General features: G+C 42.5%; 3 protein-coding genes across 3 annotated transcripts in view; 2 read left to right on the top strand and 1 right to left on the bottom strand.

Moving 5' to 3' along the window:
* Nucleotides 1-4559, bottom strand: part of prkcaa (protein kinase C, alpha, a) — a 131940-nt gene extending 127381 nt beyond the window's left edge. The window contains exons 1-2 of the mRNA XM_083693817.1: nt 4279-4559; nt 3116-3147 (exon numbers count right to left, since the gene is read on the bottom strand). Of these exons, the coding sequence (XP_083549943.1) occupies nt 3116-3147; nt 4279-4448 (202 nt within the window). The 5' untranslated portion in view covers nt 4449-4559. The remainder of the gene's footprint in view (nt 1-3115; nt 3148-4278) is intronic.
* A 1060-nt stretch (nt 4560-5619) lies between these two features.
* On the top strand, nt 5620-9288 carry LOC310821535 (beta-2-glycoprotein 1-like; the record flags this gene model as incomplete). Its single annotated transcript, XM_083693622.1, has 8 exons — nt 5620-5692; nt 6721-6897; nt 7140-7236; nt 7411-7487; nt 7577-7765; nt 8059-8238; nt 8781-8978; nt 9215-9288. 8 exons carry the CDS (start codon nt 5620-5622, stop codon nt 9286-9288), a joined length of 1065 nt encoding a protein of 354 aa, XP_083549748.1.
* A 907-nt stretch (nt 9289-10195) lies between these two features.
* Nucleotides 10196-22008, top strand: LOC310821534 (C4b-binding protein alpha chain-like; the record flags this gene model as incomplete). Its single annotated transcript, XM_083693621.1, has 13 exons — nt 10196-10265; nt 10569-10748; nt 11252-11348; nt 11565-11641; nt 12472-12660; nt 12967-13146; nt 14577-14629; nt 16412-16517; nt 16975-17151; nt 18181-18369; nt 19934-20113; nt 21574-21771; nt 21889-22008. The coding sequence occupies 13 exons, from the start codon at nt 10196-10198 to the stop codon at nt 21948-21950; spliced, it is 1758 nt and encodes a 585-aa protein (XP_083549747.1). The 3' UTR covers nt 21951-22008.
* Between the last annotated feature and the right edge of the window lie 2315 nt (nt 22009-24323).

Raw genomic sequence — 24323 nt, 5'->3', positions numbered from 1 at the left:
ACACACACACACACACACACACACACACACACACACACACACACACACACACACACACACACACACACACACACACACACACACACACACACACACACACACACACACACACACACACACGTAGGTGAAAACATGGCAGGATGTCAACACACTAACTCCATGCTCACTAATGAGCGAGCCTTCCCCATCAAATATTCAAGTGAGAGCCAACACTGAGAGCCTCTGAGCAAAGTGCATCTCACCTCGAGACACTCACATCAAACAGAGGAGGAGTGGCTTTATTGATTGCAGTTAGGTCAGGAAGAAAGCACACAGCCCACACATACATAGGCAGATGCAGTACGACACACCAACACATTTTAAAATGTAAGCAAAAATAGGTATAAAGTGTACACCCACACAGTCTCACTCTCTCTCTCTCTCTCTCTCTCGCTCATTCTCGCTCTCTCCCTCCCTCCCCAGCTATAAAAGCCCATCTTATTCCAGGAAAAGAGGCTTCTGAACCATCCAGATCAAACGAGCCCTCTCTCTCTGGGGTGTGTTTATCCTTACACACACTACAGCAAATGGACACCTTCCTTCACCCGACCCTTTAGCACTAGGGCTCTCAACATCCTGAAGAGCATCCAGGCCTATTACCTGAACATGGCCAGGCAGGCAGGCAGGCAGGCAGGCAGGCAGGCAGTTAGACAGGCAGGCAGGCAGGCAGGCAGGCAGGCAGGCAGGCAGTTAGACAGGCAGGCAGGCAGGCAGTTAGACAGGCAGGCAGGCAGGCAGGCAGGCAGGCAGGCAGTTAGACAGGCAGGCAGGCAGGCAGGCAGTTAAACAGGCAGGCAGGCAGGCAGTTAGACAGGCAGGCAGGTAGGCAGGCATAGTTTTTGGCAAGCTCAATAGTTTCCACATTATGTTAGCGCTGATATTCATTTTGGCGGTAATCCTAACTTCAGATCCGCAAGCTCAATGTTCGTCGCAAATCTTTAATTGACCTCAATGCAGTACACCGCATTCGACTGGTTTCACATGTACGTCCTTCCGGAAAACACCGTCACATCACATCTCTCTTACTCTCTCTTATCTTCTCGTCCTGTACAAGTTTCCAGGTATTATACAAGTTCACCGAAAGTGCAGCCATGCAAGCGAAGCTCGCAAAGACTACGGAGACGTGTCATTCCAACGGAAGATGAACATAACCACTGAGCCAGCATTTCTCTTTTGCAGCAAAGCTAATGGACAGCTTGAAGCCTGCTCTACTGAGCGTGTAAAGAAAGACTGTCTGGAGAGATGGAAGCTGATGACAAGATGATCTTCCTCCAAGAATGATACCAACGCCTACTACTTATTTACTTGTCAGTGCTACGCATCACGATCTCTACACTATTAAACCTGCTTAAAGACCAACTGACTGAAATGTGAATGTGTGAGTTACTGTCATAACATAACAGTCATTTTACTATTGAGTTATGGAAAACAAATATTGTAATCATGTGAAAAAGCTACCTCAAATGTTGACTATTATGTTAAAGTTATCCCTTAGAAAATATCTACAGGCCACTACCATTGATTTATGAGTGTACTTGTGTGCCATTCACTCTAAAATGTCTAAATATATAAAAAGCTTTAATTAACTGCTTACACATAGATTACATTTTTCATGTTTGATGAAAGCACTTCTCTGCACTATAGATTGGAATCAGTGATCAAGCTCAAAATTGCCATGAATGGACGTGGACAAGCCCCAAGAAGACCTTCGGCCCAACTAGTCTCTCTTGGCCTTACCTCCAAATCACACTGTTCTCACGCCTCCTTTGGGGGTCTGGAGAACTTTACATTAGCCAATCTGGTTGTATAGCAATTTCATTGGATGTTGCATTCCAATAGCCCTTCCCCACTTCTTGTTGCCTGTTGTTATGTTAAATTAGTCCTACCCAGTCAGGTGTAACTAGTCTACCGGCTAGCACTATTTTTGCATATAGAGTTGTTACCTATGCCAGCTTGCAACATTGAAGAAAATGGAAGAAAAACCTGAAGGAAAACTTGAATTCTGTTTTTTTTGGAGAGCCGCCCAAGCAAGGTACTTGCGAACTAGGAAAGCCTGGTCTCATTGAGCTTAAGGCCTAACTAGACAGGATCAACCACTACCACGTCATACATAAACCCATCAGTCTAAACTACTCTAAAACAACAGCTTTCGAAGCCGAGTCATACTGGGATGGCCAGTTGCTGGAACAGTACAGAGACGGACAAACTGAAAGGAATTTATCAGAGCCGGTATGAGGTTGGACCTGTGGTGTGTAAAGCCCCTAGCAGTGGTTTTGATTTAGCACCTAATTGAGGCTCAACCACACACTGAAACAATGTATTTTTGACAAGACTGTAAATAGGGCAGACTATTCTTTGCCAGAAAAGCCCATGTCCATTTCCTTCCACCATGGCCTACTTGAACAGTGGCATTTGTGAGATTGCTGTGTACAGTATGGTTTGATTTCATGTCAGCCCAGTTTGCGTGAGAATAATACAACCCATTCATTTCTGCATTATGAATTCAGCTCAGCAGTCACCCACTAAACTACCACTTCTGTGTTTTTGTTGAGCTGAGGAGAAGATTGTAAATGTTATCTCTCGTCGGTATCATAAACAAGCACATTTTTATCATTGCTAATCAATTCTCCACACAGGCAGCCAAAGATGTCAAGACATTTCCTGGTATTATTTCCTGTATAAATGCAATGAGGCTGATTATGTGTTAATGTGCACTTGAAGAAACCCCTGAGACCAAAACACACACACACACAGAGAAGCTAGGAAAAGCTCACAGTCTCTGAGTCACCGTCTCTCTTATTAAAGAGCAAGCATGACAACAACAAAAACACATTTAAACAGCTTCCAACAGCTTGATTCACCGACACAGACACAGACACACAGACACACACACAGACAGACAGACAGACAGACAGACAGACAGACAGACAGACAGACAGACACATACACACACACACACACACACACACACACACACACACAAATCACAGCTCTCTTAAGGTGTGAATGAGAATGAGTCAATGCTACATGGTGGGCTGGAGCTGGACTGACTCTGTGTCAATCAAAGTCTTTTTACCTTGGCACTGAAATCCTTGCTTTCCAAATCCCCTGTTGAAACAAAAAACAAGGGAAGAATGAAAAAAGCATGAAATGGACAGGTACAAACGTGTTTGCAATATCAATAAACTAGGGAGAGAGAGAGACAGAGACAGAAAAAGGGAGAGAGAGAGAGAGAGAGAGAGAGAGAGAGAGAAAGGAAGTATTCTCCAAGTCCCTTATCTTATCTAACAGATCCATCCCCCCTCCATCTCTCTCTCTCTCTCTATGATTTGAATCAATTAAAGAGTGCTTTGGAAAGTATTTAGAAGAATATTCAGTTCAAGGTTGAGGCAAGGCATTTATAATTCTAGTTAGTGCCTTGCAATGTTGTATTGATGTTACTAAATGGTACTAAATCAGTCTTAACACAAGTTGCACCACAGCAGTAACATAGCACCTTGCATTGGAGGTTCCAATGCCACTTGTTATCAAAGTATCTGTGTGAACATATAACATATACTACAGCACGGTAAACATAGAAGAGTAGGGGGGGACAGTTTGAAGTGTTTCCTCATAATCATTACATGTAACTAAGGATGGCCATAGGTTGTCCCAGTGAAATTATTTACACAAGATTGTAAATCCATGGTGCAATACATTGTAAAAAGAACACACCCCCTTGAGCGGTGGAACGCCAGGAAACATGGGTGCGTCTTCGATCCCTATCAAATGCCCTGGCGTTCTAGAATGCCAAATGTACAGTTTGGATTTGGGTTTGTCTGTCGTCGTCAGTGAACTGGTCTTTCATTGTTTATCAAAACGGAAGAGGAGAGTGCTTAAAGTTTGACATGTCCTAAAAAACATCAAAGAGACGCTGTCAGTTTTTCCACACAAACGGGCAGACTAACACATTGTAACCAAGCCGCTGTGGGCGAACTGGTTACAGTGACGGTTTCTTTTTATAATCGATTTCGATCCAAAACATCACCTAAGTGCAAAAGTTCGCCAGAGGTGAACACAGACATTTATTCATCACAGAGTGTACATTTAGTAACAGCAACAACTAACAAGGTGAAAGTTTTCCTGTGAGTGTTGAGGGATAGCCTAAAAAGTTGTTACATCATGGGGACACACAGCTCCGCAACTGTACTGTGCAGCATTCAACAGGCAGCAGCCCTTCGGAGAGGAGAACGCGCTTACCAGATAAAGTCGGTGCAGTGACTACAGAAAGTCGGCTGCTTGAAGAATCTTGCAGTAAATTTATGGTTCTTCACCTCATGGACGTTCTTTTGCCTCAGAGCACCTTTGCGAGCGAACCGATTCGCGACGTCCGCCTCGGGCGCCTCGTTGACACTTATAACATCAGCCATAGCAAAAAAAAAAAAAGCAACGTTATATTCTTGCTCTGCTTCCGATGTTTTTTTGTTTCAATCCAACGAATAGCTTGTATTTTTTTTTTGGACGCGCACTCTCTTGTCGCCAGCAGGCAGTTGAAGTGGTCGGGGTTGTAACTGGAGACACTGTCCTATCTATGGGTTTCCCTTGCTGTCGCTACAAACTACTTACTGACAGCTCGTACTGAGCGCCCTGCTTCCTTTTTTCACTCGAGGTGACGTCAGTAGGCTACAATTCACCCCCTCGTGCGAGGGGAGGGCAGTTGTGTCTGTTGGAATTTGGAAGATTAGAGCGTCATCCTGTGGCGGAAAGTATACAGTCGGCTAGACTGTTAAGCGTGGACTGTTATTCCACCGTAACGCATTCAGAGCTGCACGACAGTGACACTACTGTGTTCGTTTGAGGGAAATGAGAGAGAGAGAGAGAGAGAGAGAGAGAGAGAGAGAGACCCAATCATAAAAGTGCCTCTATGGCCTCTCTTCTCCCAACACCTCAAATTTCCCTCATATTCCTCCTGTCCCCCCAGTTCACACATCCATCACTTCAACAAGGGCATCTAATGTAGTGGCAGTGTTTCATTAACATAATGTCCCTATTGAGGGCATTCCTCAAGCAAAACAATCTGTAAATCACCTTGCCCTTTGGCCATAATATAATCTCTTCACTGTGCTATTCTCTTCTATGGTACTCTGTCTGTCAAATTCAATGGCATCCCATTCACACTGTTGATAAATCAGGAGCTGGAAAACCAAACCAACCAGCTATATGGCTCTTTCTCACATGGAATTGACCATTTACTGTGTGATGGGATTACTGGACATACTGAACCAACGACTGAACTCTGAAATATTGCAGTTAAAGCTTGTTTATCCATTACAGTACATACTGTACTACAGCATTGCAATATTGCCGACAACATGTGTGTGCATTTGTGCTTGTGTGCCTGTGTGTGTGTGAATACTGAGTGAAAGTTATCCTTCAACTCAAGAGTAAACATGCATTGACAACCATGACCTTTGGCCTAATCAATGGAAGTCTATTCAGAGCTCTGATTGGATCACTCTGAGGGGCCCTTCTCAATCCTGTTAAATGACCACCTTCCACAGAGAGAAGGGGACACGTACACTCTCTCCAACCCCAGGGAAGATGAACCGAACCCTGGCTCTGCTGCTGCTCTGCCAGCTGGCCTTCTATACGACATCCGTGGCATCCAAGAAAGGTACAGTACAGAGTTATAACCAGTATAATAACCTGTTTATACAGTATGTATAGTATATGAATAACAGCACATAACTAATGTTGCTTACTTGCTTTTGGCTGAGCAATGCACCAGAATGAGAGCACTCCATGGCTCTCTGCCCATCATGGAAGCTGCAAGGTCTTCCATTCAGAGACTGGTGTCTCAAATGGAATAAGAACAGTACAGCATTGGCTTAGATGGATCTCTGTAGCCTCAATGTTTTAGCTGACAATACTGGTAAATTTCACAGCTTTGTTCCATTACACAATGCTATTTCTTCTGCTATTTCTACGACCTCTTTCTACTCAATGCTAATCTCAAAAAACACTGTATCAAGGATGGTGTGGGTGTATTTGCAACACGACACATGAGTTCATAGGTATATACACTCACTGAGGACTTTATTAGGAACACTATTCTAATACTGGGTAGGGCCTCCCTTTGCTCTCAAAACAGCCTCAATCCTTCGTCGCATTGATTCCACAAGATGTTGGAAACATTTCTTTGAGATTCCTGCAGATTTTTCAGGTGCACTTTCAAGCTGTGAATCTCCCGTTTTACCACATCCCAAAGGTGTTCTATTGGATTCAGATCTGGTGACTGGGAAGGCCACTGAAGAACACTGAATTCATTGCCATGTTCATGAAACCAGTTTGAGACAACTTTTGCTTTGTGACATGGTGCATTATCATGCTGGAAGTAGCCATTAGTAGATGGGTAAATTGTGGCCATGAAGGGATGCACATGGTCAGCAACAATACTCAAATAGGCTGTGGCATTCAAGCGATGATTGATTGGTATTAACAGGCCCAAAGTGTGCCAAGAAAACATTCCCCACACCATTACACCACCTCCACCACCATGAGAAGGTGTACAGGTGTTCCTAATAAAGTGTTCGGTGAGTGTGTATTGGTACATTCTCCTTGCATTGTAATAAGCTATGAATATTCCACTGTCATGTAATAAGTTATTAAAAGAAAGTGTTACTTTTGTCTGTCCTTCCTCAGTATGCGGCCGTCCACCTGTGACTGATGGCGTCAACGTGGAGCCCCTCAAGCGTGTGTATGAGATCGGGGAGGAGGAGACCCTGGCGTGTGAACGCGGATACACACCCAAGACGGCGTCCCGCAAGATCGTCTGCACCGCCGCCGGGGAATGGACCAAAACAGAGCTTGTGTGTTCCCGTGAGTTCACCGCCACTCAGGAACCAGCCATTACCATTACCATCAATACACCAGTGGAGGCTGGTGGAGGTAGAAATCGGGGGACGGGCCCATTGTAATGCCTGGAATAGAATGAGGAATGGTGTCAAACAAGTGTTGGATACCATTCCTCATTCCGTTCCATGCGTTATGGATTGGTTCCATGCATTGTAATTGGTTAATCTGGAGAATTCGTGACTAAATCTTGTCTGTTCTCAACACAGCAAAGACGTGCCCTATTCCCAAGCCCCTGCTCACCTTAACGATGGTGAAGAAAGAAGTGCCATACAAGAGCATTCTCAACTACACATGCGATGCTGGGTAAGGGAAACAGAAATATAGGAACACTAACATTAACATGGGACAGCGCTGCGTTCTATGCTGTGTTCTGTGCATTTTTGCGGACCCACCGATTTACTGCTACTTATTGGCCAATAAGAACTTGGTATCTTGGTTTCTATGAAAATAAGGCCAATAAAAAGGGATGTTCTTCAGGTATGTCATGGAGGGAGCCAATGAGAGCCAGTGTTTACACGACGGTAGCTGGAGTGCCCCGCCACCACTGTGTAAAGGTACATCCCCTTACCGTAATGATCGGAATTATAATAATTGTATCTTGCCTCCACTTATCTCACATAACAAATGTATCTGTTCCCTACAGCTGTGAGTTGTGCCCTGCCCATAGCACCTAAACTTGGCAGAGTTGTCTATGACAAGACGTTTACTGGCAACACCACCGTGTATGGCCAGAGCTGGACGTATGAGTGTTTGCCACCGAGGGCCCCCATTGGTAACGAGAGAGGGTCCTGCTTGGCCAGCGGGAATGTGACGGAACCACCGGTGTGTGAGGGTAGGTGCTGACTACACACACACACACACACACACACACACACACGCACACACACACACACACACACACACACACACACACACACACACGTGTGTACGCAAGCATATGTGCACACACACACACACACACACACACGTGTACGCAAGCACGTGTGTGCACACACACACACACACACACACACACACACACACACACACGAACACACACACACACACACACACACACACACACACACACACGCTCAATGTGGCTTCCTATAACCCATGTGACCTTTGACCCTTGTCCCTTTGCAGAGGTGAGTTGCTCAATCCCAAAACCGCTAGCCAACGGTTTCATCAGCTTCGCCGTCATGAGAGAACACGGCTACAAGGAGAAGGTCAAGTATGAGTGTACCCCACCTTACGTTCTGGATGGGGCTGCAGAGATCCAGTGTGAGAGGACGGGAAACTGGTCAACCATGCCTGTCTGCAGGGGTGAGTCTGTCTTGAGTCATTTGAAAAACGGTGGATTGTTTCAAACAGGCTGTTTTATGATTCATGGCTTCTGGTGTGCAGGGCCAGAACTACCACTGAAGACGCCAAGGTCGCGACCTTTTCAGTCATAATCATACCCATACATATTTCATAGTATATCTATACTCCCTAACTGGAGACACTCACACTCATCATCTTTGGGTACAGGCAGCAGTTGAAGTTGTAGGCTAAGCACAGCGGAAGGCTAAATACAAATAAATGACTAAATATTTACGTTAAATATTTAGCTTGAAAACGTTGTTAACCTTGGGGCGAAATGTTTAAGCCATACAATAAGCTGGGTAAAAAATAGACCCTGGTTACGGCCCTGATGGTGTGTTATATATCAAATCAACTGTGTTGAAAAGCTTCAAAGATGTTATGCCTAAGTCTAAATGCAATCTAATCGACCGACACCTAGGGTTGTAACATAGCATAATGCAATATGACTAAATCTATGCAGAGAGTAATTGACTATGTGTATATTCTCTTCTTGTCCACAGCCCACTGTACCATTGGCATTAAGAGAGGACGTATCTTTTACAATGCAAAGAAAATCTGGATCGGGGACCTGAAACCCAACAGAGTACTCCATGGGGAACCCGTTGTGTTCTACTGTCTCAACAAGGAGCAGAAGTGTGGCTACCCTGTAGCCTCCACTTGTACAGACGGAACACTCAAGATCCCAGAATGCTTTGAGGGTGAGGCTGGTTGGCTAAACCAGATCATGTGGTTTAGTTTTTGCCGCCATCGCAGTTGTCAAAGTTCTACAAAGTCTGTTCTGTTGAATTTCTGGGGCCCAACTCGCGGACACAGGTTCACGTTCTCCTCAGTGGAGATCGTCTGTTAAAACTGCTTTTTAGTTCAGAGTTAAATGTTTTCAAAAATGTATCCCAACACCTAAACTATTCAATGTGCTTGTGTCTGTCTCTTACAGAACCAGGTAAGATGGAGTACACTCTCAAGGCCAAGTCTCTTCCCTCTGAGATCAAGATGTGTGCCTCTGCCTGACCCGTCCCGACCATGTCTAGATGACACATCCACGAGAGCAATAGTCCTTAGATGAGTTATTAATAAAAGTCATATGAACTATGAATAAAAGCATCTGTCTTATGTGACTCGTCGCTTCAATGTGAACAAATATTCATGCATTGTCTTTGTTGATGAGCTTTTGAATGTTGTATCCATAACTTTCATAGTGTATATTGTACAAATGAACTACTAGTACTGTACTGTACTTACTTACTTCAAATATTTCAAATATTTAGCTGTGCTTGATTCCAGGCTCCAGGCAGGCTTAAGAGTGTGAAATGATTTCAAATACTATTTTGACCCAGGTCTGCCACTGATATCGTACATAGACGAGTTGAACTGTAGGTCACCTACTACATATATATAATATCCTAAATCCTATAATAGTCGCCACTAGATGTCAGTGTTGCAGTAAGTGGGGTTCAGCTTTCATATCAAAGATGTTCAGCTTTCATGCAAAGACAGTTTTGTTTCTAGAATTTCTAGAGAGAGAGAGAGAGAGAGAGAGAGAAAAAGAGTTTTTATCTAATAAGCTAAGCGTGAATCCTTCCTTTTTTGCAAGAGCAAATATGAGCAGTAGTGGTGCTGTTTCTGTTATTTCAACACCATGGCTGGGTTCCAGCCCTGACTAATGTCCACTTATGGTCACAAGGTCGTGTGTGTTACCTTAGTAACAGTACGTGGACAGAGGGGCCCATTCCCAAGCGGAGTTACTTCACTCCTCTCTTATCTGTTTACTTTGAGAAACACAAATAATGGAGAGAAGCAGAATCTGATTTTTTTACGCAGTAAACACTGGAGAGAAGTATTTTTTACCCAGTAAACAACTAAATCTTTAATCAGAAACTTAAAGGAGGAATAGACGTGCTCTCTGACCCTACAGAAGATGGCCTCTAATCTGGCTCTGCTGATGTTCTGTCAGCTAGCTCTGTATACGACTATGGTGATGTCTGAAGGTAGGTGATAGTTCCGGATAGTTCTATTAAATGTCAATGGATTACAGTATATGCGAATCAAAAAGCCATCGGTTTGTCTGTGATGTTTGTTTTTCTTATCCATTTATTGCTGACTATGTTTTAGTTTTTTTGTACATTTTGTAAAAAGCACTTTTTCATTGTATACAGGGGTTGTCAGCATAACACCTCACTACATCTTTTTGAATGTGTTGGTAAGCTAAATCTGTGTCAGGACAACTATCCTTATGTGTTTATGTACTTCATTGACCTTTCACCTTCCCCCTCTACCCCCCCCCCCCCCAGTATGCGGCCGACCACCCCTCCTGGGTGATGGTGTGGTGTCAGAGGGGCACCAGAGGGTGTCTGCGCCGGGACACGAACTAAGGCTCTCGTGTAAACCAGGATACCTACCAACTGTGGGCCATCGCACTATCGTCTGCAATGAGAACGGAGAGTGGACCAGGATTAGACTTCGGTGCATACGTGGGTCTCCATCACAATTTTGTACATTTTATTTATTTTGTCTTCCTTTATTTTACCAGGAAGTCCCATTGAGGTCTGAGTACGTCTTTCCCAAAGGGAGACCGGGCCAAGATAGCCACAACACAGAGATAAAACTTTGCTGACAGATATACAGTACCAGTCAAAACCGGTTTGGACACACCTTCTCATTCAATGGTTTTTCTTTATTTTGATTATTTTCTACATTGTAGATTCATATTGAAGACATCAAAACTGTGAAGGAACACATATGGAATTATGTAGTCAACAAAAAAGTGTTAAACAAACCAGAATAGGGTTTATATTTTAGATTCTTCAAAGTAGCCACCTTTTGCTTTGATGACAGCTTTGCACACTCTCGGCAAGGTGTGTCCAAACCTCTGACTGGTACTGTATATGCAAAACCACAGAGCCCAATGGGCCAACACATGAAAGCATTATACAACACTTATTTGCAATGTTATTGACACCTCTTCCTCCCACAGTAAGGGAGTGCCGCGTGCCACAACCACCTCCTAATGGAGGTATGGAGTTTATAGACAATGTGTACCAGAGTATAGTCAACTACACCTGCAAAGAAGGGTATGAGAGAGCAATTCACATTATTTGACTGCTTACCTCTGTCTGTGTTTTGAAATTCGATCGAATGTTTTACTCGAAGGTGATTGGATGACGTATGCTGTATGTGTAATGGTTGGATGGAAATATGGCTGCATGTATATGAAGCTGTCTCACATATGAAAAGATATTGACATGGAGCAGTAATAACCTTTAACAGCTGATTGTGGTGGTCGACAGGTATATTCTGCATGGGGCCAAGAGCAGTGAGTGCCTAGTTGATGGAACCTGGAGTGAACACACACCTGAATGCAAACGTAGGTACTACATCCACATATATATATGAATATTGCTTATACAACATGTAGCCTATGGATCAGTGGAGGCTGGTCCATTGAGGAAGAGGAGGATGGTTTTCCCTTGAATTGTTATGAAATAAAATTGAAAATAAATAAATAAATAAAAGCTGTAAATCTGTTTGATTGTGCTGCACAAAATGCACTCAAACAAAATAAAATTGGCTTAGATAAAAATAGTCTCAACAATGGTCCCAAATGATTGAATATAGCAACTGCAGGTTGAAGGGGAATAGAGGAGACTGTATTTCAAGACTCTCCTTCCTGCTCTAATAAATCCCATTCATTGTGTTTTAATATTTTCAATTCGCATTTTCGCTGTAAAATGAGCAACTTCCGAGGATGGTTCTCAGACCAAATATGGCAACATCACGTCCTTACCATCCAGTGCAAATCATAGCTAGCTAGTTCACTGACCCACTGTGCGCGAAGGTCTTTCTTGCACAAACTTGGGAGAGAGAGATATACAGTATATTGAGAAGGAGAAATACAAATTAATTTCTTCAAAAATGAAATAGAAGGAGCAGAAAGAGAACAAGAGAGAGAGCTAGCTATTTTTGTAATATTTTTTCATTGTATTGGCACCACCCGCCACTGCTATGGATGCATACATTTGGACATATTCCAATGAGCAATACAGTACATGTGCATGTATCATATGCGATATGATTTTGTCATATTTTCATTGTATACTGTAGTTAGTTACCATGAAAATGTAATAAGTATGTGCTTTCACGATATGCAATATGACCATTATCTATCTTAGTTCTAAAATCTCTCTCTTCTGCCAGCGGTTACCTGTGGTCTCCCTCCCATGCCAAAATATGGAAAGATGATCTACGACAGGATGTTGAGGGGCAACACGGCGGAATACGGCTTCAGTGGGACGTACCACTGTCTGCCACCCTTCGTCCTGTTTGGCAATGAGAGAGGGTCATGCACCGCCCACGGCAACTGGACTGAAACGCCTGTATGTAAAAGTAAGTGTAAATAATTTGTTATCAATTATCCATTACATGGTATAGTCTTGTTGCTTAGTTACGGCTCTTTATTGTCTCACATGTCACTTATCTATCGACGAATACAAAGTTATTGCACCGCTTAACTGCTCCAATTGCTTGTGCAAAAAAGTGCCGAAAAGGCATTGGCCAGTTTAACAGTAATATTTCTAATAGACGCAATGAGACATATTACAATGGGAGTTTCAAGTAATGCAACTAGTGTTTGCCTGATATGTACTGCATTCTTCAGACTGTTTACCTAAACTTAGGCCTCTGCCTCTCCAGTTGTGATGTGCCCTCCTCCGACAAACATCGAGAACGGTTACATGTCCACCAGCGCAACGAGAGAGCACGGCTACAAGGAGACAATCAGATACGGCTGCAACGTCAACTTTGCTCTGGATGGGCCTGTAGAGTCTGAGTGTCAGAGGACTGGGGAATGGTCACTGAAGCCAGTCTGCAAGGGTAAGACCATAGATCAGGGGTGTCGAACTCGTTTTGATCGTGGGCCGCATTGGACCAAATGCAACCTCACGTGGGCTGGTATACTGGTATGTATATTGGTAATAATATATTTCTTAGTAAAGCCAAACGAATGTCCACTGCTGTGCGCACCGGCGCCTCATATATTTACAATACTCAACGTTATCGTACAGCCTGTACTCAGCCTACACTCAATGCCTCTTGTCCACAGTGCTCAGTATTATAGCGTTACAGTAGCCTACTCAAACTCAGAGGAAGGCCTCATTTTCAAAATGGGTTCATCTGTGGGCATCTGGGGGTTGGAACCAAAAATATAATTAATACTTAATTATCCATTATACTGGTTATGTTTCATTTGGTATGTTACATGTACCTTACCAGGTACAATAAATAGCTGTAAGCAGGAGCCTAGCCTACGCCTGTACCTTTGACACCCCTGCCATAGATCCTGAGTAACACTTGTTAAGAAGTATTGTAATATAATTGTTTTGTTTGCGTTGTTTAACGGAACTTATTTGGATGGCTGAGCTAGTTATCTACCTGTCAGTTCACACACTGGTCCCTGTAGGAGAACCCTACACACTGGTCCCTGTAGGAGAACCCCACACACTGGTCCCTGTAGGGGAACCCCACACACTGGTCCCTGTAGGAGAACCCTACACACTGGTCCCTGTAGGAGAACCCTATACACTGGTCCCTGTAGGAGAACCCCACACACTGGTCCCTGTAGGAGAACCCTACACACTGGTCCCTGTAGGAGAACCCCACACACTGGTCCCTGTAGGAGAACCCCACACACTGGTCCCTGTAGGAGAACCCTACACACTGGTCCCTGTAAGAGAACCCTACACACTGGTCCCTGTAGGAGAACCCCACACACTGGTCCCTGTAGGAGAACCCTACACACTGGTCCCTGTAGGAGAACCCTATACACTGGTCCCTGTAGGAGAACCCTACACACTGGTCCCTGTAGGAGAACCCCACACACTGGTCCCTGTAGGAGAACCCTACACACTGGTCCCTGTAGGAGAACCCCACACACTGGTCCCTGTAGGAGAAGCCTATTCAGTGCCACAGTGAGGGTTCTACTGTACATGGTATCAACAAAGGTGTTAATGACACTTAAAGGGATAGACTAATATTGTCTTCAAATAGAATATGATAACAATGTTGGTTCTGAAGCCATGTATACATTTTTCTGAAGCCTGACGTCATTCTTTTTTGCACATTTCTGACACATTAAAATAATTATGTCACACTTACTAACAGGTGTCCACAGCTTTGGTACAGATAACATCACTGCAATATTCTATTTTATGACAATATAAGTATATTTAGGCTTGTAATGCAGACACTGCTGTTGGGGTACAGTAGATTGGGAATCCAAGATTGTCTTCCTCTTTGGTTCACAGCCGATTGCACCATTGACATTAACAGAGGAAATGTTCTCTACCTTGGAAGGAAAGTCTCGATTGATGACCTGGAACCCAAACAAATAAATCATTTAGAAACAATATCTTTCTACTGCAAGAACAAGGACAGAAATTGTAGCTATCCTGTGTCAACGCAGTGCCTCGATGGAAAACTCCACATCCCAGCATGCTTTGATGGTGAGATTTATTCCAGTCACAAGTTTGCCTAATCCTAATCATATTTTAAATTGTGTGTGGCTTAATTGTGTGTGTGTGTGTGTGTGTGTGTGTGTGTGTGTGTGTGTGTGTGTGATTTCTCTCCTAGAACCTGGAAGACTACGCTTTTTTTTTGAATATACACTTGCGTCAGACATGGAAGAGTGTTAAAGCACAGATGCCTGATACAGCAAAATGAGGAGAAGACAAATAACTGTTCATCTGTCTGTGAACTGAACATGAATAAAACTGTCTGTCCTATCATTCACTCAGGATGTTTCTATTAAAAAAGAACCATTACAGATTTGAAAACGCCTTGGAATATTTAAATTGAAAAATGTTTAAACAGACCATGATGCATGATGTTTTCAAATATGTCACATATGTCAAAATAATCGATCATTTAAAACCATCCCTCTCTACTGCATGAACAAGGAGAGAAACTATTCCTATTGAGATTTATTCCAGCAGAGCAGGGACAAGTCTCAAAAGTCTTTCAGCTCTCCGCAATACCTTCTCAAAACTCATTTTGGAGGAGAAGGTCAGAGGGGAGAAACCTCAGACTCTCTCCTCCAAAGTGTTATGAGAATGACGCAATTTGAGAGGTTTTTTTCTCATCATTTTGCCTAATCCAAATCCTATTTATTTAAATATTTAAATTGTGTGTGTCTGAATTGTGTGTGGCTTAATTGTGTGTGTGTGTGTGTGTGTGTGTGTGTCTGCGTACGTGTGTGTCTGCGTACGTGTGTGTCTGTGTATGCGTGCATGCATACGTGTGGATGTGTGATTTCTCTCCTAGAACTTGAAAGATTCAACGAATCAACCGCAATAACAATTACGAAAGAGCAGTTAGTTTTTTTTTTTTTGTTATTTCAACACCATGGCTGGGTTCCAGTGCTGAGAAATATCCACTTACGGTAAAAGAGGGGCAGAGAAGTTCCTTCACCCCTCTCGTATCTGTTTACTTTGAGAAACACAAATAACGGAGAGGATCTCCGCACAGAATCACATTTTACCCAGTAACCACTGGAGAGAAAACGTGCTGTACGAGGGGAGATTCTTTACTGTTAGAATTTTTTTTTTTTTTAAAAACAGTTTATTATTGCTATAATAAAAATACATTACTGCAGTGTGCTAAATTTACTAATGTGATGGCCTGTTGATAAATGAGATGAATCAAGCATTAGTTCCATGGTACGTTGCATGAAGAGGTTAGGGTCAGGTCATCAAGATGGATGTTGCAACACACACATAACATAAGAATGATGTAATGGAAAAATACTAGGCTAGGAAAGGACAAATCAGAGTAGGTGTATGTTTTCTTCAGCAGGTCAACGCAGGTTTTCCCCAGAGGGAACGGACCGAGTGTCAGGGGCTGGGACCGGCCTAAAACACCAACGAGAGGAGAGCCAAGTCTAAACCGCGGCTCCTCCCCAACCAAATAGCCAATCACAATCATTTTGTGTACTGTAAATACTTTGTTTGACTGTTTGAATGCATACATTTTTGGAAGGTTGGTTACAGATTAACAGCTTGCTGACTGTGATTTTCTTCGCCAAAAGTGGTGCTTAGTTTGTCTTCTCCTTCAAATAAAGAACACGTTTTCTCACATTACCCAGAAACTAAAGGAGGAACAGACTCGGACCGTACCGAAGATGGCCTCTAATCTGGCCCTGCTGATGTTCTGTCAGCTTGCTCTATATACGACTATGGTGATGTCCAAAGGTAGGTGATAGTGCCTGTGTCTAGATGTCAGTTAATTACACTATCAGAATATGCTAATCAAAAAGCCATCGTTTTTTCTGTGATGTTTGTTTTTCTTATTCATGTATTGCTGACTATGTTTTAGTTTTTTGTACATTTTGTAAAAAGCACATTTTCATTGTATACAGGGGTTGTCAGCATAACACCTCACTACATCTTTTTGAATGTGTTGGTAAGCTAAATCTGTGTCAGGACAACTATCCTTAAAAATATTCATTTTATACAGGGGGTGTCAACATAACACTTGACTACATGTTGTTGAATGTGTTCCTTTTCTGTCAGAGTTTGTTTATGTGGCTTGATAGTGTTTTCTAATCCAGGGGTAGGTTTTATTTGTGTCTGGGAAACTATCCTTGCGTGTTTATGTATTTCATTGACCCTTCGTCTTCCCCCTGAACCCCCCCTCTCCCCCTCCCAGCATGCAACCAACCCTCCCTGAGAGACAACATGGTGTCAGAGGGTCTCCAGAGGGTGTCTGCACCCGGAGAAACAGTGAGGCTCTCGTGTATACCAGGGTACCTGGCAACGACGGGCGATAAGACTATCACCTGCGTTTCTGCGGGAGAGTGGACCAGGATTAGATTTCGGTGCATACGTGGGTCTCCATCACAATTTTGTTTTTTATGTTGTGTTTTATTTATTTTGTATTCCTTTATTTTACCAGGAAGTCCCATTGAGGTCTGAGTACGTCTTTTCCAAAGCGAGACCAGGCCAAGATAGCCACAACACAGAGATAAAACTTTATTGACAGATAAAGTAGTTGTTTGGAATTTTTCTTCATGTTACACAACAAAATATTAGCAGATATATTTGATGTATTTGTCAATAAAGAATTATACAGTTAAAAAATTACAGAGCTTAAAGGATGACACTGGAAAGCATTATGTAACACGTATTTACTATGTGTTCCTATGAATACGGGAGTGTTGTCTGAGTCATGCTACTGACCCATACCTCTTCCTCCCACAGTAAGGGAGTGCCCCATCCCACATACACCACTTAATGGAGGTATGGAGTTTATAGACAATGAGTACCAGAGTATAGTCAACTACACCTGCAAAGAAGGGTATGAGAGAGCAATTCACATTATTTGACTGCTTACCTCTGTCTGTGTTTTGAAATTCGATTGAATGTTTTACTCGAAGATGATTGGATAACGTATGCTGTATGTGTAATGGTTGGATGGAAATATGGCAGCATTATAGCAGGCTGCATGTACTGTATATGAAGCTGTCTCACATATGAAAAGATATTGACATGGAGCAGTAATAACCTGTAATAACCAGCTGATTGTGGTGGTCGACAGGTATATTCTGCATGGGGCCAATAGCAGTGAGTGCCTAGCTAATGGGACCTGGAGTGAACACACACCTGAATGCAAACGTAGGTACTACATCCACATAACCTATGAATATTATTCATATATACAGGAATATTGGTTATACAACATGTAGCCTATGGACATACCTACTTTGGGACATTCCTATGAGCACTACAGTAGGCCTGCATGTGTATGTGTCATATGCAATATGATTTAGTCATATTTTCATAGTATGGTTCTGTTGAAAAAAGTCCATATGCTCTGCCAATCTATCTTAGTTCCAAAATCTCTCTCTTCTGCCAGCGGTTACCTGTGGTCTCCCTCCCATGCCCAAATATGGAAACATTGAATATGAATGGAGGTTGAAGGGCAACACGACCGAATATGGCTTCACTGTGACGTACATCTGTCTGCATCCCTTCGTCCTGTTTGGCAATGAGAGAGGGTCATGCACCGCCCACGGCAACTGGACTGAAACACCTGTGTGTAAACGTAAGTGTAAATAATTTGTTATCAATTATCCATTACATGGTATAGTCTTGTTGCTTAGTTACGGCACGTCATTGTCTCACATGCTACTTATCGATTAAAGAGTACAAAGTCATTGTGATGCTTTAGGGCTCCAATTTGGAGGGCCAAAAAGCGGCCATATTAAAAGTAATATTTCTAGTACTGCAACTAGCGTACCCAAATGGGAAAAAAGTATACTTAAGTGTACTGAAAATAGATTAAAGGAGTAATTAATATGATTACAATATACTGATGTGTTTCTACACTTACTTAAAGTACACCAAAATTGTTTTGACTTTGTGTACTTACTCAAAGTATACTTTAATTTCATACCCTTAAATTTGTTCTTTAATATACTTGCAAAACGTATACTAGAATCGAATGTGTTTTAAATTGTACTTTAGTATACTTACAAAAGTATACTTTTATTGTCATGTCCTTAAATATGTATTTCAATATGTGTACAAAAAGTATACTTGAATGTCAAGTCTGTTAATGTGTACTTCAGTATACTTATCAAAATAGTGTGGAAACGTATTTTAAAGATTTGAGTGTTAGGTCCTTCAACTTTAATGCAGTTGCACGTCTAATGGGATCAATTAGAAACTCAGTTTGACATCAAGTAGATATCTTGGTTGTTTTGGGGCATGTGTAAACCATCTCAGCAACAGTTTTGAACGAAACATTTGTAGAATATCCAGAAAAATAAATATGACATTAAGTATGTTTAGAATATAATGTTATAGTTTTAGTATATTTCATATAATTTACATATTACCCAGCATTCTTGTCTGAAAGTAAGTTTTTGTTAACAACAGTACAGTTTGGTTATTTATTGGATTCAATGCTAATTTTAGATTGGATTATGTATTAAGTGCTTTCCTTCAGTGCTTTCCTTCAGTGCTTTCCTTCAGTGCTTTCCTTCAGTTTTGTATACTTAGATTCCTGCTATCCCTCAATTATGTGTATTAACTTGCTAACCATAACTGCAAATAATTAGAATTATACCAAGATAAGGTATGCCATTCAATCCTATGTACTGTACAGTACAGGTCAGAAGCCGATGCTTGGCAGTTGACCTGCTGCAAGAGTTACACAGTTGCCTGGTAACCTCAATGGCACTTCATGCATTAAAAAATGTTGATTATTAAAATTAAAAAGGACATGAATATCGAATATATCTAACTGAAGTGTACTTTTAGTATAGAGAGAAATATGCTTGTGACACATTATTAAAACACATTTAATATACCTCATACAATGTGACTTTGCTTTAAATTAGATTGTTTAGATAACATTCTAAGTGTGTTTAAAGTACATCTCAGGTAATCCTGTTATAAGCATACTTAAATATGAGTAATTTGACATATTTCAAGTATATATGCTTAAACCTACATCATTTTAAATTTTAGGATATTGAATTCAAGTATGCTAGAAATATAATACTTAAGTATACATTAAGCATTTATTTTTTTGCTTGGAAATTGCATGATGTGTACTGCATTCTTCAGACTGTTTACCTAAACTTAGGCCTCTGCCTCTACAGTTGTGACCTGCCCTCCTCCTCCGAGCATCAAGAACGGTTACAAGTCCACCAGCGCAATGAGACAGCACAGCTACTTGGAGACAATCAGATACGGCTGCAACCTCAACTTTGCTCTGGATGGGCCTATAGAGTCTGAGTGTCAGAAGAATGGGGAATGGTCACTGAAGCCAGTCTGCAGGGGTAAGACCATAGATCCTTAACACTTGTTAAGAAGTATTGTAGTATAATTGTTTTGTTGCGTTGTTTAACGAAACTTATTTGGATAGCTGGGCTAGTTATCTACCTGTCAGTTCACACACTGGTCCCTGTAAGAGAACCCTATACACTGGTCCCTGTAGGAGAACCCCACACACTGGTCCCTGTAGGAGAACCCCACACACTGGTCCCTGTAGGAGAACCCCACACACTGGTCCCTGTAGGGGAACCCTACACACTGGTCCCTGTAGGAGAACCCTACACACTGGTCCCTGTAGGAGAACCCTACACACTGGTCCCTGTAGGAGAACCCCACACACTGGTCCCTGTAGGAGAACCCCACACACTGGTCCCTGTAGGAGAACCCTACACACTGGTCCCTGTAGGAGAACCCTATACACTGGTCCCTGTAGGAGAACCCTACACACTGGTCCCTGTAGGAGAACCCCACACACTGGTCCCTGTAGGAGAACCCCACACACTGGTCCCTGTAGGAGAACCCCACACACTGGTCCCTGTAGGAGAACCCCACACACTGGTCCCTGTAGGGGAACCCTACACACTGGTCCCTGTAGGAGAACCCTACACACTGGTCCCTGTAGGAGAACCCTACACACTGGTCCCTGTAGGAGAACCCTATACACTGGTCCCTGTAGGAGAACCCTACACACTGGTCCCTGTAGGAGAACCCCACACACTGGTCCTTGTAGGAGAACCCCACACACTGGTCCCTGTAGGAGAACCCTACACACTGGTCCCTGTAGGAGAACCCTACACACTGGTCCCTGTAGGAGAACCCCACACACTGGTCCCTGTAGGAGAACCCTATACACTGGTCCCTGTAGGAGAACCCTACACACTGGTCCCTGTAGGAGAACCCTATACACTGGTCCCTGTAGGAGAACCCTACACACTGGTCCCTGTAGGAGAACCCCACACACTGGTCCCTGTAGGAGAACCCTATACACTGGTCCCTGTAGGAGAACCCTACACACTGGTCCCTGTAGGAGAAGTCATTTAGACAACTGAGTCATATTGTCTTAAAATAGAATATTTTAAAGATATTCTTGGTTCCGAAGCCATGTACAGTATTCCTTTGCCTGACTGCCTCATTATTTTAGCAAATTTCTGATACATTTTGAATAAACTGATATCTCAAGTATGTCTGTGAAAACATCAATGTCATGCTTACTTAAAGGTATGCACAGGCTTGGTACGGATAACATCGCTGCAATATTCTATTTTATGAAAATATATAAAGATTTAGGCTTGTAATACAGACAATGTTGTTCGGGTACAGTAATGTTAAACTGTTAGATGACCCTCTAGGCTGCTGTGGCAAATGGAATGGCAGGCGTTTCGCAGATGGGGTCACTCCTTGTAAACAGACCACAAAAACTGTTTTCAACCCCTTTTCTAAGATTGTCTTCCTCTTTGGTTCACAGCCCATTGTGAACTTGCTACCAAGAGAGGATATGTTCTCTACAATGGAAGGAAAGTCTCGATTGATGACCTGAAACCCAAACAAGTAAATCATTTAGAATTGATATCTTTCTACTGCAAGAACAAGGACAGAGATTGTGGCTATCCTGTGTCAACGCAGTGCATCGATGGAAAACTCAACATCCCAGCATGCTTTGATGGTGAGATTTATTCCAGTCACAAGTTTGCCTAATCCTAATCATATTTTAAATTGTGTGTGGCTTAATTGTGTGTGTGTGTGTGTGTGTGTGTGTGTGTGTGTGTGATTTCTCTCCTAGAACCTGGAAGACTACGCTTTTTTTTGTCATATAAACTTGCGTCAGACATGGAAGAGTGTTAAAGCACAGATGCCTGATACAGCAAAATGAGGAGAAGACAAATAACTGTTCATCTAACTGTTCATCTGTCTGTGAACTGAACATGAATAAAACTGTCTGTCCTATCATTCACTCAGGATGTTTCTATTAAAAAAGAACCATTACAGATTTGAAAATGCCTTGGAATATTTAAATGGAAAAGTTTAATGGAAAAAAAAATTGAAAATGCATGGCATTTTCAAATATGTCACAAGGTGTCAATGTTGCATAGCTGTACTGGTATTCTACATTTCTATTAAATACTACACTGGACGTGTGTGTGTGTGTGCTTCCGTGAATGCATGTACGCATACACGCCCACACCCATGCAAAACAAATGCATGCACACACACACACACACACACACACACTCTGTCTCTCTCTCAATTTCCCAATCTCTGTCTCTTTTGATCTCTCTCTCTCAAGCCAAAGTAGATATGATACAAAATGAATGCCTTTCTTGTTCCCTAAACAAGGCTCCACCATCCACACCCTGATTTAACATCAGACCTGGGTTGAAAAGTATTTGAAATACTTTAGAATCAGTGGAGGCTGGTGGAGGTAGAAATCAGAGGATTGGCTCTTTGTAATGCATGGAATGGAATGAGCCAGCCTGCCCCTTTGTTTTCTTGAGTCTGCTCTTTTCTGCTTGGGTCAGACGAACTCAATCAACAGCATAGCCAAGTATTTCAAAATGATTTCAAAAACGATTTGAACCTATGTATGATTAACCTATGTATGATTAACCTATGTATGATTAACCTCATACTCTGCATTTAGCCACAGTTCAATCCCATCCCTCTCCCATCCAGGAAACCCACACTACTTAGGAGGGGAACCCTAGTGTTGCCCTTGTTCACTTAGCATGGGTGTGTGTGTGTGTGTGTGTGTGTGTGTGTGTGTGTGTGTGTGTGTGTCTTAGTTTCTGTGTGTCTTTTAGCTCTATTCATCAAACACCGTCTGTCAGTCTGTCCATCGTCCTTTTTGTGGATGGTAAGTTTGTGAGCAGAGCACAGAGTATTGATGAATGAATGTTTTTTGAATATTGATTGTTTGTTGTATCTCAAAGTGTGTGTGTGAAGTGTGTGTGTGTGCGCGCGCGTGCGTGCATGTGTGGCCGTGTGTGAAGTGTGTGTGTGTGCGTGCGCGTGCGTGCATGTGTGGCCGTGTGTGTGTGTGTGTGTGTGCGTGCGTGCATGTGTGTGTGTGTGCGTGCATGTGTGGCCGTGTGTGTGTGTGTCCGTGCATACATGCATACGTGCATGCCTGTGTGTAAGACAGAGAGAGAGAGCTCTTCCATCATCTGATGTGCACATACCTCGTGTGAACAGGTTTTTCGAAGACTAAAGAGGATATATGGTTTAAAGACTGAAGTTCTTCACCACATTACCCAAAGAGAAGAGGGCCATTACACAGGACACCATTGCCTCAACATATCCATCATCCAACTTGCCTCTGACTAATAACTCCCTCACAAACTTGAGGTAGAATATTCATCTTGACCAACTGTCGGCAAAGTTTCCAGGGAAGTTTCTTTGGATGTTATTGTATTAACTTTAAATGAGGCTTCAGCAACATGAATGCACTGACATCAGTTAAATCCTATTTTTTCTTCTTTTAGGGGATGAAACGATCTCTGTCTTTCATGTTGTTTCCTCTTGATACATTATTTATTGTTGTGAGGCGCTGCGCTATATTAGTTTTTCTACGATTTTCTACAATTTTGCAGGCTGTTTGGGGTATCCTTTGAAATGTGTTTCTGACTCCAAATGATTCTCTCTCTCTCTCTCTCTCTCTCTCTCTCTCTCTCTCTCTCTCCCTCCTTCTCTTGCTCCCTCTCCCTCTCTCAGTAGCCTTCTCTCTCATCTCATGAAAAAAACAGACTTTAAAAACAATCCCTCTCTGAGGCCAAAATCTACCCTGGTGAGATGTTGTTGTACGTCCTGAGGAGAGTAGATATTGTTTCACATGCTAGCAACAAAGGAAAGCTAGTCAGAGTCATCCAATCATTAGCTTTGTTACCATTGTTAGCATCATTAGCGCTAAATGGGGATGAACTTTCAATGATTAGCCTGGAGTTATTTGAGTTGACGGATAAGCTTTGGAGTGATATTTTATGTATTAGCTTGGTTTTGTTCCATTATCTATCATCACTTCGAATGAAGAAATGTATTGGCCATGCATTATGAGTAGCATGCTAGTGTGGATATTAGAATGTAACCAGTATGTACAACGTGTGAGGGTTGGTTCTTGTTTGTTTCCAACATGGCCACCAGATGGTGTGCTGCCCCTGCCTAGGAAGCAAAAGTTTTGGGCTGGACAGGAGAGAGGAGAGCTGAGAAAAGGAGGATAGTGGA

This window comes from Argentina silus (assembly GCF_951799395.1).
Source record: "Argentina silus genome assembly, chromosome: 22".
Lineage (NCBI taxonomy): Eukaryota > Metazoa > Chordata > Actinopteri > Argentiniformes > Argentinidae > Argentina > Argentina silus.
This window is presented reverse-complemented; position numbering and strand designations above follow the sequence as displayed.